Source organism: Cygnus olor, chromosome 17, assembly GCF_009769625.2.
Source record: "Cygnus olor isolate bCygOlo1 chromosome 17, bCygOlo1.pri.v2, whole genome shotgun sequence".
In the NCBI taxonomy this organism is placed as follows: Eukaryota; Metazoa; Chordata; class Aves; order Anseriformes; family Anatidae; genus Cygnus; species Cygnus olor.
Genome location: NC_049185.1, coordinates 10541395 through 10556090, shown reverse-complemented (window position 1 = coordinate 10556090; position 14696 = coordinate 10541395). Strand labels below are relative to the sequence as shown.

The 14696-nt window shown below is 38.1% G+C and overlaps 1 protein-coding gene across 3 annotated transcripts in view; it reads left to right on the top strand.

Moving 5' to 3' along the window:
• Positions 1–14696, top strand: part of TMEM132C (transmembrane protein 132C) — a 203204-nt gene that overhangs the window by 146199 nt on the left and 42309 nt on the right. For all 3 annotated transcript variants that reach the window (XM_040577124.1, XM_040577123.1, XM_040577125.1), the window contains one exon: positions 2352–2535. In XM_040577124.1, the coding sequence (XP_040433058.1) occupies positions 2352–2535 (184 nt within the window). The remainder of the gene's footprint in view (positions 1–2351; positions 2536–14696) is intronic.

Sequence of the window (14696 nt, the reverse complement as noted above, 5' to 3'; positions counted from 1 at the left end):
TGTAAAACAGATGTCATCTCATCATATTTCCTGTGTCAATCATTGGACATCATGACAAAGATGTGGGGATACCTAGAAATGGCAGCTAGAGCAGGCTGTGGTCTGTCCACATTGGAGTTAAGTGTGCCATCAAATGTTTAATAAAGACAGCATACCCAAAGTTTTTCTTCGGGGTATTTCTGCTGGAGAGCTCAAAGTCAGGCTCAAGTGTGTGCCTGCAGGTAAGCAGTATAGATAGTTGATGAGCAGAACTCCAGGCAACTCTTGGAAAATGAAGTAACCAGGAAAAATAGGTGGTGTAAATCAAGAGCTAGGAGCCAGAAGGAGCTGATCAGCCCTCACCTATGGCAATGCATCAGGAATCAATGGGCTGGCTGGAAATGAGCTCTTTCCCACCTGTAAATTCCCACCTATTGCTCTCTGGTCCTACCAGCAGAGTTGTGGGATTTTGTTGTAAAGCTACACATTTCACATCTGCTCAGAGGCTATTTAGAGAATTGTAGACTTCTTGATCAGGGAGACTTTCCAGACATATATTCACTTTAAGAGCGTCTCTGATGTGTGCAAAAATTTATTCCCTACTTAACATAAGTGAAAGCACTGAGATAGTCAATCAAAAGTACAAACTTTGTCAGTTACAGCATCAGATCTAGAAATGGTGAAAATAATGGCCTTTCAGGTGTCATTAGTCTAAGGCATAATGGTGTCTTTAAGAGCTAAATGAACGCTGTAGCTCAGGTGATTCAGATATCTTTGCATATAATCATGCTTTCAAATAAATTACAAAGTTCAATCCAGTATGCATTCATTTTGAGATGTCCCAGAAGTGTGTAAACTTCAGTTATAACAGTTGCCTTGTATTTACAAGCTCTAAGATTTATTTAGTAGGAACTCTTCAAAAGGGAATAGGCCAGTCTTGAGTTATGAATTGCTAAACCCATCCATCTATTGCATTACCACACAAAATCACTCTTTAAATGCATGGAGGAAGTATGCCACCATAGCAAAAGTGTTGCAATGTCTCTCTTTTTACAGAGAAAAAAAAAACAGCAAGGAAATAAATTTAAAGCATTAGGCAGTATTAAGACTTTTCAGAGTAAGCCATCCAAATGAAATCCCATAATCAAAATAATAATTATCAGGGGAACACATTTACTTTCAAAGTAATCATGCAAAGTAAAGCACAAAATATGTCTTAGGTAATAAAATGGTGATTTCTGTTCAAGAGGTAAAAAGAAAGTTTAGCATTTCAGAATATAAGTGCTTTGTATATGATCAGTTCTTGACAGATTTTCTCAGAAATGGACCTTTGTGTATTGTACATTAAAAAAAAAAAAAAAAAACAGAGGAAAAAATTGAAGCTGTTATTTGGTGAGTACATCCAAAAATGTGATGAAGCTGGAACTGGGTTACTGAAGCTAGGAAGATGCCCATCTTTCCCTTACTTTTGAAATTATTACAGAATAGGGTTTGGTAGAAGTACTATGCTGTGAAATGTCAGAACTTTCTATGATACGGAAAGACATTTGGAAAGCACTGGAAAAGTTAATGTATTTTTTTTTATGCATGTAAATTATTTATTTATTTATTTTTAAATTAAACTAGCAGGTAGTCTAGCAAATTTATTTCATATACTTTTATTTCTGATTAAGTTAAAGAAATTTAAGGTGAAAGAATTTCAGCCTGTCTTTTCTGTTTATTATTCAAATTATCTTTTGTTTCCTGAATTTAGGGTATATTTTACTTGCCGTAGCTTTGTTCTTTCTGTTTGGTTTCAGTTGCATGTCTTTTTAATATCCAGAACGTACTTCTAAGCTTAAAATATTCTCTTCATTCCACCATTTAACCATGTTCATTTTTTTAATGGCTGCCATGCTATATATATCTACTTCAGTTACACCAAGTTTCATTGCTAAGGATTTATGCAAATTTGATGACAGGGACGTACAATGAATCTTGTTTGTCTTTTTGGCTGGGCTAATTCTGGGCTCTTTGTCATCATAAACTGCACTGGGCTTAAGTTTGGCCGATAGGGGTCAAATCCATCTTGTAGAAGGATTGAATTATACTTACAAAGATAATAATAAACATGTAATGGAGTAAGTATATTTTTCTTTCATCAGACAGAAAATCCTGGGTTTTATCCCTCCACATAGTGTCCATAGTAAGAGCACCTGACTCATTTTGAATAATTTTACTTTGTATACTCTGAAGAAGTTGTAGATTGGAAGGGGCCTTGTGTTATATCTGCATATAAATAGCTGCATTTTCTAGTAGCTAATGTGATTCACTTCATTTGCCATCTTCAGCAAAAGTAATAGCTCTTGCCTTTCCCTGTTTTCCTCTTTCAGAAGTAACAGTTTATTCAATGAGGTCGTGCAGATGAACTTTGAAATAGCCAGTTTCAGCAGCCTTTCTGGAACGCAGCCCATCACCTGGCAGGTGGAATACCCTCGGAAAGGGACAACAGACATAACCTTGTCTGAAATCTTCATCTGCCAAAAGGATCTTGTTGGAATTGTTCCATTGGCAATGGTAAGAAACTGTTTCAGCATGTTGCTCCATCTGATCTGTATGTGGTCTGAGAAAACACACACCAGGCCTCAGACAGATTTGCAAAGGAGGGCTCTCTGCCCTGCCTCCCATTTTATAGCTTTATAGGACGACTTGCTAAAATCATGCCCATGTTTAATGGTTCATAGATGTCACATGATTTCAAACCATAGAAGAAAGGGATGCTGCCACTTTAGAAATCTCTCTCAGACTTTAAATCTTGAATTTCTGCCATGCACAGTTCCTCCAGGTTACTAGTTGTGAGCACATAGCCAGGTAGATTTAACTATCGATTTCTAATTTTGCTGTTACAGAGCTTGAACTTGCAAGGTCCCTTGAGCACCTTTTGCTAAAGAATAAGTTGCTTGGTCCTCAGTAGGCTGAGGCTGGTACTAATTTTGCTGGCCTTTTCCGTAGTGGTTTAAGAGACTGTGTACATGCTGAAGTAGGCTCTGAGCATTGATTTTACACGTCCTGAACCTCAGGAAAGGGAGAGGCACAAAGCTGCCAGATATCTAGAACAGGATCAAGAGTCAATTAAACAGAGGAACTGGAAGTGCTACTGTTACTCAATGTTAGAGATCAGGATTTGGAAGAAGAGTTAGACATATCCATCCCATTTGTGAATTTTGCCTCTCCTGTGAATAATCTTGGTGGTGGAATCCTGGCAGCCTTTTCTTTGAACAATGTTCTATGGTTTGCAGCAGATAATTAGATGAGCGTTATTTCCTGGAAGTCCTAGTCTTTAGTATATTCTTCCCCTTTGAAGAGTGAAACTGCTGCTCATAACAAATGAGGTCATGCCCAGCAATTTCCTGATCCAAACTCTGTTAAGTCAGCAGAAAACCTGTGCTGCATTCCAGATCTGAGAAGAAAATAATTGTCCTCATTACTGGTGGAGTTGAGCAGGGAATACATATTTGAACTTCTGTCTTCTAAAGGCTGAAAATGTGCATAAGGAAGTCTTTTCTAGTCAGGTTTTGTTTTGAGATACCTTCTGTAGCTTCCAGTACCAAATGACAGACGTCTGTCTACTGACGGACTTAACATCTTTCTTATTCATTTTTTGAAAGAATTCACCAGCTTCCTTTTATATTCCATACCTGAGGGAATCAAGATTTTCTTAATATCTCATGACAGGGTCTAATGCCTTTGCACTTGCATAAAAGGTTCAAGCTTTATTCCAAGACTTATGTCCATTCTATATTAAAATTAATCCACTTACAAGGGTTCTTCTAAGAACTGGAGGTCTAAATTAATGAATTTTGTCAGGTATAAATCATATAAGGTGAGATCCTTTATTCCCAGCAGATGTACTGTGGGTTTTTCAAAGGGTTCAGACAATGAAATCATTAAATCTTTCTCTTTGCAAAGCTTTCTTGTGTTTATTTATCTCATTTCTGTAATTTGTGATAACACTTGGCTGGAGCCAAAATATACTGTGTTAATAGAATCCAGTTGGGTGAGATGCCAATGCAAAATTGGCTTTGCTAGCAGGACATTAGTAGATAAAGGGAATTTTCACAGTTTTCTGTTCGCTAAGGCTGCAGATCCAGCCAGGGTGCTTTCTTCATTTAGGCAATAATCGCTAGCTGAGCTGATTACCTGGCAATTCTCCTGTTCAGAAACAAGAGCCACACTGAAAAGAGAGAGGGGGATACTGTATCTACCAAGAAGTCAGACCACACTCTTTATCTCTACTACACACTGTAAAGCAACAGCACATTATTGTGCATAGAAATTAGATCTCAGTGTTTATCAGCAAGTGTGTTTCATAAATCCTCTAGAGGGTAGAGAGGATTATATTGATTTAAGCATGGAGTGTTCCTACAGCAACACTGCTAACATCAAAAGTAAAATCTGTCATACAGAGTTTATAAAGTTGGCCAAAAAAAAAGGGGGGGGGGAGGGGAGGGGCGGGGAGAGAGAAGGAGCCATTGCTATTGTGCTGGACTAGGATGTGGGATTTCCAAGATCTGACTGAGTTTCTGCCATTGGTCTGATGGGCATCCTAGTCAGTCCTCTGGAGATGAAAGCAGCAAACCTTTGTGTGTCTTGTTAATGATATAATGGTCATCTGTGACTCACAGAGTAAAGCATCCCTCATGTGAGCCATTCCAAATTCTGAAACTTATGAAACACAAAAGATCTTTTATCCTTTATTGGCCTATGACTGATTATGTTACAAAAAGAAGATGAAAAAGAAGAGGGCCTTCAAAAGATTAGTGGAACTGATGCTACAATATTTTGGATTGAAAGAGATTAAAGAAACATTGCCAGTAAGAACTGAACCTAAAATTTTAAGAGAGCCTTACAGATTTTGGATCAGTAGAGCAAGTTGTAGGATGCAACTGCTGAAAAATCAGTGGAAATTCATCATACAATCAAAGAGAGGATTTTAGTAGAATCCAGATTCTGTGTGCCTAAGTATGCAGCTAAGTAGTATGTACAAGTAAGAAGGAGCAACACAGTGATGTTGCTACAGTGAACGCAACAGCGAAATAAAATGAGCAAGAGAAATATCAAAGGTACTGGGCTGAGAATAGGTATAATAACTTTTTCCCAGAAAAAAAAAAAAAAAAAAAAAAAAGAGATGTAAATTTCAGGTAAGTATATTTTTTCCTGCGCTCAGAAGTTAATCTGACTAATTTTGGAGGACATTTCACCATTCAAGGTATTTAGAGAGAAAAATGAGACAGAAAAGTAAAGAAAATGTAATTCTAACCACTTCTGTTGCTTTCTAACTCTCAAATAAGAGAATTTATTTATAATTTATTTAAGTATGTACTGTGGGGAATGACGCATCATAAATGGATCCTCATCACACATATGTAGTACTTTACCAAAATCTTGAGTCTGACACTTGGTGTAACCATCCCTGTACCTTTCATGCAGGCTGCATGAGGTTCTCATCAAAGGATGAGATTAAATTTGTTTGTTGTATTTCCATCATTGAGTAGCAATAATTAACAGAGGCAAGACGTGTTAAAAGGTAATGTCATTTATTAGACCAACTGATACAGGTGGAGAAAGATAGATGCTATTTCAGGCACACAACCCCTCCTTCAGATCTCTTACCTCACTTACTTAAATCACAACAGCTGCAAAATACTACAGCTACAGAAACTCAGGCTTGTAAAATTCAACAATTAGGGGAGATAAAAAAGAAAATAAAAAGATCTTTTAAAGCAAAATATATACCACTGTTTGCTGACAGGAAAAATCTATTGCAAAGATTGAACCTTCTAGTAGAGAAATCTACTGTCTGAGTCATGTCCTATTCGAGCATTTCTGATTTCATGTTACTTGTTGCAGGATCAATTAGAAAAGTGCTTTCATAGGAGCTTAATTAATTATCTGCTAAGCAGCTTTTGAAAACCTCTTCAATTAATCACACGTAACCTCAGAACTTACCAATTAAGGTGTACAAGGTTGGTTAATTTACTTCCCCCATTTTCCTCAAATTTCTACCCTGTCATGTGCAAATGCAGCCAACTATATTGATTTTGCCACTTGACTAGATTAAAAAAAAAAAAAAAAAGGAAATTTTTCACGTTTGTAGCATTCATGCACACAAGAATTTCAATGAAGTCTATATATTTGTGTTAAAGATTAGACCATGTGTTAGAAAATCGAGCAAGAGATTTCTTCTCATGCTTTAAGTGTGTAATACGGATTTTAATACCATTGAATTTTGCTTTGGGATAGAACCAGGTAAAAGACTTATAAATAAGTTCGTTTCTTGATGCCAGTAAGGCACGTTGGTATTGAAGGATAACTCCTTCTGGAAGGTAGATTGATGAATCAATGGTTTAGTGTTTATGCAAGACAATCTGGGTGCCTGTATATGGAATTGCAGTGGTAGTCCTTAATCATATGGATAAACTCTTTCTGAATTAGTTTATCTCTAACTGTGACTTGCATGAAATCCAGGTATTTAAAGTGCTGAAGTATAAACCTGATGTCAGGAGCAGAGTTCTTGTCTGAATGTACTCCAAAAGACATTTGTCACCATGTAACTTGCTCATCCATGCATATTTCCTCTTTAAAATTACTCTAATACTAAACTTCTGGTAGGTCTTTCAGGCTTCATTCATTCAACTCTATAATTCATTGATAACTGCTTGCAAGCAAACTCAAGTTGGAGTGGTTCTCAGGCATACGTGTGTGCTGTTGCTGCTGTTTCACACCTCACACACTCAGAAGCTTCTCTTTTCTCCTAACAGCATCAATAGGTCTAATAAAAGATATCAGTTGTTCCTACACACCCTGCCTTTCTAGTGATGTAAACTGTATCTTTTCTTTCCATAATAGCTGCTGGTTAATCCAAGTTGAATTTTTTTTAATCCAAGTTCAGAATTGTTTACACAGAATACCCTGGCAAACCCAGCAATAACGTGGAGCTGAGAGTCTCCTCTGCTTATCATTAAGCAACACAGTTCCACGCATACTTTTTGCTATGTACTGAGTTGTTTGGTTTCCAGGTGCCTTTCTTTACATTCAGAACTCAGTGTAATGGTGGTTCTGCTGCAGAAGTGAATGGACATTTAAGACGAAGAGCTGTGACTCAGACGAAAATGCTTTTTGACATATTTATGTGTCCTTGTTAACTTGCTTTCCATTAAAACACAGATGACTGAAAATTTAGCTTGCAAGGCAACAGTTGTTTTATATACACTTATATGTATGCCATTCTCTATGATAAAGATTTTTTAAGGTATTTCATTGCAATGAAGGGAAACTAAGTCCCTATATTACATTTTAAAATATGGACCTAAATAAATAGAGTTCTCTCTGCACAGTCTGCAATTTCACACCATAAAGCTCCATCTATTTCAAGGTCACAGAAGTGCAGGATTCCCACTCCCGTTAGTCTTTGAGTCTTGAACGATGCAGGAGGCAACAGGCACAGCTAGGAGTCATACAGTTCAGGAGTTTTCCAAAGGGCAAAATCTGAGGCTATCTAAACACATCCATTTCCCAGTTTGCTTATTGCAAGCAAACTAACAGAAAATCTGCATACTGAACTTTTCAGCTGACAAGTATTGTCTCAGATAATTAAATTATGAATCACATCAAGTAAAGAACATGAAACAGATTTATTTCATGTAAAAGCTATCCTGTTACTATTAGTAATACTAACAAATTAAATGATCTGTGAAGCCCTAAATAATACCAAGAAGTAAAAATTTGTAGAGTTTAGTTACAGGACTGTGTTCTGAGTGAGAGACCAGACTTAAAATCTTCTGATGCTAGGGCAGAAGCAGTAGCCCAGATCACTTATATGCCTACTATTTCCCTTGTGGTAGGTTACAGTTGTTTAAATGAGGGTACCATTCCTTCTTTTAGGTTTACGGTGAATATAATTTCACTAAAGTTTGTGTAATTGCTCTATATTTATACCAGATAAACTCAGGAGCCTGCATACCTGCTTGTAATTTGGCTCTGTCACATAATGTGTTGAGCTGTGACTTGCTATGCATATTGATTAATCTTATCTGATAAGAATTGGCTCTTTTGTTGTCTACCCATCAGGAAACAAAAGTGGGAAGAAAAAAAAAAAGATGAACTGTTGTACTGTTGTCCATTGATTCTAACTTGGTCAGAAGATGCAAACAACATAAAGAACTTAAAATGGCTCAATTTAATAGTCCTTTTTAAGTCCCAGTCATCATTTCTAAAACCACTGCACTTTTGATTCTAGCTTCTGTTTTCCTTTTCTTTGCTATGTTCACATTCACTCCTACCTTTTGCAGGAAATGAGAATAGATCAATAAGGCTATCTCAGCTGGCTGGAATTACTTTTTTCCACTGGATCGAGTTATATGTCATTTTCTATGCAGCGCAACAGCATATATAATTTCCTCTTTCAGCATCCCTCATATCTGACAATGCTGTTGAATAGATTACTTGGGAATTTTTAAAAAGCTGGGGAGAGGTGGAGCCAGCCAGCTTCCAGATTTTTAAAGTGTTCTGTAAAATCTCTCTGCCATATAGAGAACTTTTGTATTTTTTGGCCAATTCCCCTGCCTGTAGTAGAGAGATGTCAATACAAGGCTTAATATATATGCCACTCAGCCTTGACAAGAGAGAAATCCTGTGAACCAAACAAAACTTTGCAGATCAGCCAGAATGTGCAGTGAGACAGCCAGTGACTCAATTACTGGACTTTTGCTGTTATGGTAATACCTAAATGCTGCACAGGCAGATAACAGGCAAGTCAGAATCCTCTCTAGAAAATTTTCAGTCCACAAGTCAAGATGATGAAATTCAAGGTGTTCAAAGGTGGATAAACTGAGCTCCATGAAGGGCAAAGTATGGACACTGAGACACCAGACATCACACCACATTTACATCCTAATGAAGCAGGAAGTAAAGATTTGAGATCCCCCAGCCTGTCTGTTCTCGATGCCAATCCGTCGTGCACGTTAGAAGTCTTCTGGTCATGGTTTCTTTCTTCTGACAGCATGGCACAGTTCTGGATGCTTCTATGCTTCTTCTCAGCATTGGAACCTAGCTAAGTCCTCATTCTGCTGCAGATTTCTTGGTATTGGTTCATGGTACCGCATTGTGGAAATTGTCAAGCCTGGAGATTGTTTTGTACTTATGATATATTGAGCTAGATATGGGGGCTGCTGTAAGTATTGGCTCAGGTTTATGATACCAGTCTGTCAGAAGACATCTTAAGTAACAGTTTATATTTGAAATGACAGCTGATTAAAATTCTGATTGTTTAACATAACCACAAAGTCAATTTCACAGCTGCCACATGCATGTGAGCAGAGACCATACAGAGACATAATAATGAGCCAGCAGAAATTGAGTTTTGGCCCCAGATGATAGTGCTTGAGAAGGACAGTCCAGGACTGTGTGTTTTGATGCTGTGTCTGCTAAGGACTGTCTTCATCACATGTGCCCTCCACTGCTGCCTTCACTGCCAGCAGAGACAATGGGAAGAGAAGCACTACTGAGCAGTGGCAGGAGACTGCTTTCCGAGGCTGACATTCTGCCCAAGTTTGCAGCTAAAACAGAATTGGAATTTAAAGGCAGAGAAGTTGCTATCTTGTAAGGCTGTAGTGTGAGATAGGTGATTCGTCAGAGTTCACCCGTGGCCCACAGTGGGAGGCAAGTGCTGTGCCTGATTCTGATTCTCCTACTGCACTGCACTTCTGCTGTGGGGGATTTGTGTGAAATGGGAAGAGAGAAGGAAGAACGGAGAATGTTACAGAGTTCATTCATGAGTGGCTGGCAGAGCTGAAGGAGGATTCTTGATTGCCAGATAATGCCTTCTCCTATGAAAGTTAATATATTAGTTTGCTTTTTTTTTTGTTGTCTAAACTCATGCTCTTTCATTAGCTTTAGCTATCAATCAATTGTCTTAACTGATAAATGCAAGTCCAGACACTGCCCAAATTTATTTCAGATGACAAAGATTTGTGGTTTAGCCTAGAGAATAAAGTGGTCTCCACCTTCTCATGCTATCACTTATCGAGATGCTGGGATGAGCAGTGACTGTCAGAGCAGACCAGGGATGTTTGCAAACACAGCATGTGCTCAGCCAGTGTAACCATTAAGTAGGTTAACTCTGACCCATACTGAAAAACAGGAAAAAAATCTATTAATTAGCAACTTTTTAATTATGGTTTTGATCTGTAAAGAAAGTTTTAATGTTTCTGGGGAGTACTTAATTCTTCACCATCAGGTGAAATACCTAACAGAATTATGAATCGTTTAGACTGGACCCTAATTAATGAGGTCCTGAGGTGCTCTAGCTTGGCAGAGAGACTAACGAGACAACCAGGAGACTTTACTATAATGGAAGGCAATGAGTGAGCATGGGGAAAAAAATAAAAATCACCAGGACTTTTATAAGTCTCAATGTTATAATGAGCTACCCCAAGGATTAAAATACCGAGCAACTTTTCACCTTTGGTTTATTATTAGATGCATGTTTGCCTTACCCAGCTTTCAGTTTACACTTCATTATCCAGCCAGACTCTCAGCACTGAGGATGTTTGTCATAGAATTCATTAGGAATCTATACTTTGAAGTCCGTAGTTGTGCTTGAGGGAGATAAAACAGTAAAACCTAGGATGGGGGTCAGTAGTGCCCTGGTGAGAAAGCTAGCACCACTCTTCTGGCTTTTCTCTTTGCCTCTCTGTGCAGCAGATGCTAAAAGACATGGGAAGCAGCAGTGGTGAGAGGATTTGATCAGTGCATAATCTCAGAAACAAAAGGGTTCCAAGACAGCACCAAAGTTTGGGCTGCTGTTAGTACTTTGCTAAGCCAGAGGGGCAGTATGCAAAAGTCTTTCTCCAAAGCCAAAGTTCTCTAGATTGATGCACATATACTACATGGCTATAAGTTAACAGACATGTGACAACATGACAACAGACACGCTTCATACAGCGTGGCAGTGGCCCCATTGCTGTAAATTGCCACAGACAGTGAACCTATCAAGATCTTTTTTTCCATCAGAAACAAGTCATGCCTAATATTTAAAGCACCAGCATCATGTCATGAGTGTCAGCAAGCCAGCACACTGGTGAGAGAGGGAATTTCAGGAAACAAATGGAAACAAAAGTAAAGCTGATATTAATTTTAATCAGATCCTAGTCATCTAATCTTTACTTTATCAAAACTGTTTGCCTTTCTGCAGGATGTTACCTCACAAAACAATAATATGGCTGTAATGATGTAATTTATTCCTTCAATTTGGTTTTGGAAATCCTCTATCATTAAAAAATAGCAGCAGCACAGCTTTGTTAATTACAGCAGTTGAATATTGAATGCTTACTGTCACTATCAGGATTAGTGAGTACGCTGTACTTCGCTCTCCAAGGCCTATAGGACAAGATCTGTACATGTTTTGGAGGCTGTGAAATGAGTATTTTGATTAAACTAAGTGAGTATAGAAGAAATAGTTCAAGTTCACTGGGGAGTTTAAGAAAAATGAGAGAAGGAAACATTAACCTGTAAACTCAATATTATAAAGCACACTAGTGTGTTAATCGACCACATAATGTTGTGTTTATAGATAGTGTGGTTCTGCAGCACAGCCTCTCCTGTCCTTATCCAACATTTGCCCATTTATCTGTATTCATGTACCCCCGAGCTACTTCTGGAAGACTAAACCTTCAGGTTCATTATGGAGTTTTCCTCTCAGTGTGCCATTTTGAACTAGTTTATCTGCTTGTCTTTTTTTTTTTCTTTTCTTTAATGTAAAAATATTTTACCCAGGCATAACACTTTTATTTTAATTTGCATAAACAGATTTCACTAGATGCAGGTGAGGAAAGTGCATGTGGACAAAATCACCTTGTGTGATTTAAAGGTGGATTTTCTTCCTTTTGTGTTCTAAAACATTACATAATTGAATGAAATCCAAAAGGTTTGCTATAACCTCTTAGTGATCTTGAATTCTCATTCTGGAGGGCTAACAGAAGGTAGAAGGCCTCCTGCTGCATATATTATGTCAGCAGCTGAAACCAAACCGATCAGTCTAAGACCTGGATGTACTTTGGAATCATTTTGTATAGGGTACGACGTGCCTGTGTGCCAATATCAAGAAGTTTTATATGACTTGAAGCTTCGATTGAGCCAGCAGAAAACACTATGTTTTAGATTCTGGATCTGGGACAAAATGTCAATTGCAAGCATTGAAAAGCGGTGACTAAGAGAGGAACTGCCAGCTGGCACCAAGTATCCCACGGCATATGTTTTAAGAATGCCTGGAAGCTTCAGGAGTGAGCTTGGTGTGGAAATAAATAAGTCATTTGAGACTCGGTATTTCCTCCTCGCTGCTCTTACCTCATTCAAATTATGGGCTACTCATTAAGCACTGGGGAGACTCTGACATGCAAAAATAGGAATTGTCTGATGGACCAGGAGCCACATGCCTGGACTTAGTTTCTGCTTATTTTATATCTGGGCAGAACTCACACACCAGTTCACTCATCTTTAGAAAGGACACAGTAGTTAGTACTTCCTACGTTACAATATCATTCTGTACTTCAGATCCTTTAACAGTGAAATCTTTCTGCTTAAACATGAATTCCAGTCTCCCCCACTTGGTACTGGCAATGTTGTTCTGGTCCAGAAGAGTAAAAACGTAAGTGAAGCAAGGTTTGTAGATAATGTCTTTTATTAGGTCATCCGACAGAGTTAGAAAAAAAACAGACAAGCTTTCAAGCACTAAAACCTTTTTTCAAGCCTCTTTCAGTGTTGTAAGTTGCTCTGAGATGCTCAGATAAAGATAATGGTCACTGTGTTTGCTTCAGGTTATACTCATAAAATACTGCCTTAAGCAAAGGGATTTGATCCCTTTGTCCTTCACATCACTGACTCACACAATGGGCATGGCAATGTCTTTCAAGGATGCTTCTCCAGCCTTGAATCTCTAGCTAGCATGATCGTGCAAAACAGCCCTTGAAGGTAAAGGGCATCTTTGCTTGAATCAGGAGGAAAGAATTGGATCTGTGATTATGTATACTTTCTATACTTCACCCCTATCTACATTTATGACATTTTTACTTCCTATAAATGGTAAGACACACCAGTCTGTTAGTCATGTGTCTAGTCAATAATTTAGTTTTCTTGTATGTCACTCTCTCCCATCTTTTTAACTGTACTAAGTTTCTGATGTCTGTACAATATCTTCTCTCATTAATGCAATAATCTGTTTCCTGCCCTCTGTGTGCTTTGCTTATGTGGACCTCCTATGAAGTCAGTGAAATCAATAAGCTGTTTGAAAAGGGAAAATAATCTAGGGGCAAGGATAGGAAATAATAAGAAGAATGATTATTTTCTGCATTTTTGTTACTACTTTTTCATAGCAGTTCCAAAAGAAGCTCTATTGTGTCTTGGTTACAGATTGTGCTTATCAAAAATTAAGGCTGTATAGCCAAAATAAGGAAAGAACAAGTAGAAATTTTCTCTTGCTGTTTCTAAAATAGGCTAAACTAAATTGAAAGATTTTAGCAGAAGCTGTCTGTTTCTCTTCCACTGTGGTTTAAATAGAGTTCTGAAATCCAGGAACCTGAGCCAAGTGTTAATATGCACTCCATGGTCAAAAACTGAGGACTTTAAGAAATTTGTAGATGAATACTCCGCATTAGAGGGAGAAAGTACTAACAGTGACAGCCCTGTTAGCTTTCATGTGGTTTTAGTTAAAATAAATATTTATTATTACTATATAGTATTCATGCTCATTAATAATCAATGACATATTAATCTACACAGATGAAGCGAGTTCACAACCCTCCACAGTGGTCATAAAAGTCATCTATGTATCATGCAATACCCCAGTTACTTAAAAAAAGGAAATATGAGGGAGGGGGGACTTAATCCTTAAAGTCCATAAAGCATTCAAAATTGCTTCACCCCAGCTGTATAGTACATCCCACCTCATACTGTGATTAGTGCCGTGCAGCTTCTGTGAGGCAGTCAGGCTAGATGATATTTTACATCCCTCATCCAAACCAAGCTGTTTATGCTCTGTCAGTGTGGCTTGCAGCACTATATAAAACAGGGTTTATATCAGCAGAATCTGGGGGCTTCAGCTGAAATTCCAGGAGCAGATTATAGTAGGTACCATATTTTTATGTGCTGTAAAAGAGTTTCTGCTTCTGCTGTTAACCAGAAAGAGTAAGGATGTAGCCCCCATGTAGATGGGGAGCTGTAGTACAGAGATGGAAGATTGGAAACTTACCTTGCTAAGTTAGGAGAAGAAAGAAAGAAGTGAGCCAGGTGACTATACATAGGTGTCTAATACTGTTATATACTGTAGGGTCTCAGCCATCCATCCAGGACTGCCAGGTATGACGCAAGACTACAGGACACCTGTGCCCCCCTGGAAGAGCATCTGGAGGCCAGGCATGATGCCTACAAGCATCTAAATGGCACTCTATTCTTAGGCATTTCAATCTTTCCCCAGAGCTGCAAACTGTCAAGTGGAGCTGTGGTGAAGCACATCCCTGAAAATGCCATGTTTTTTGTCTGTTACTGTGGATTTCTTAAGTATGTGGTTTAATTTACAGAAAACAATTTGATTTTACACAAAATGTACTTTCTTGACCACTTTTCCTGCTATTGCTGAGCAATACAGCACTACACACTAAAATACATAAAAAGTACACAGAGGT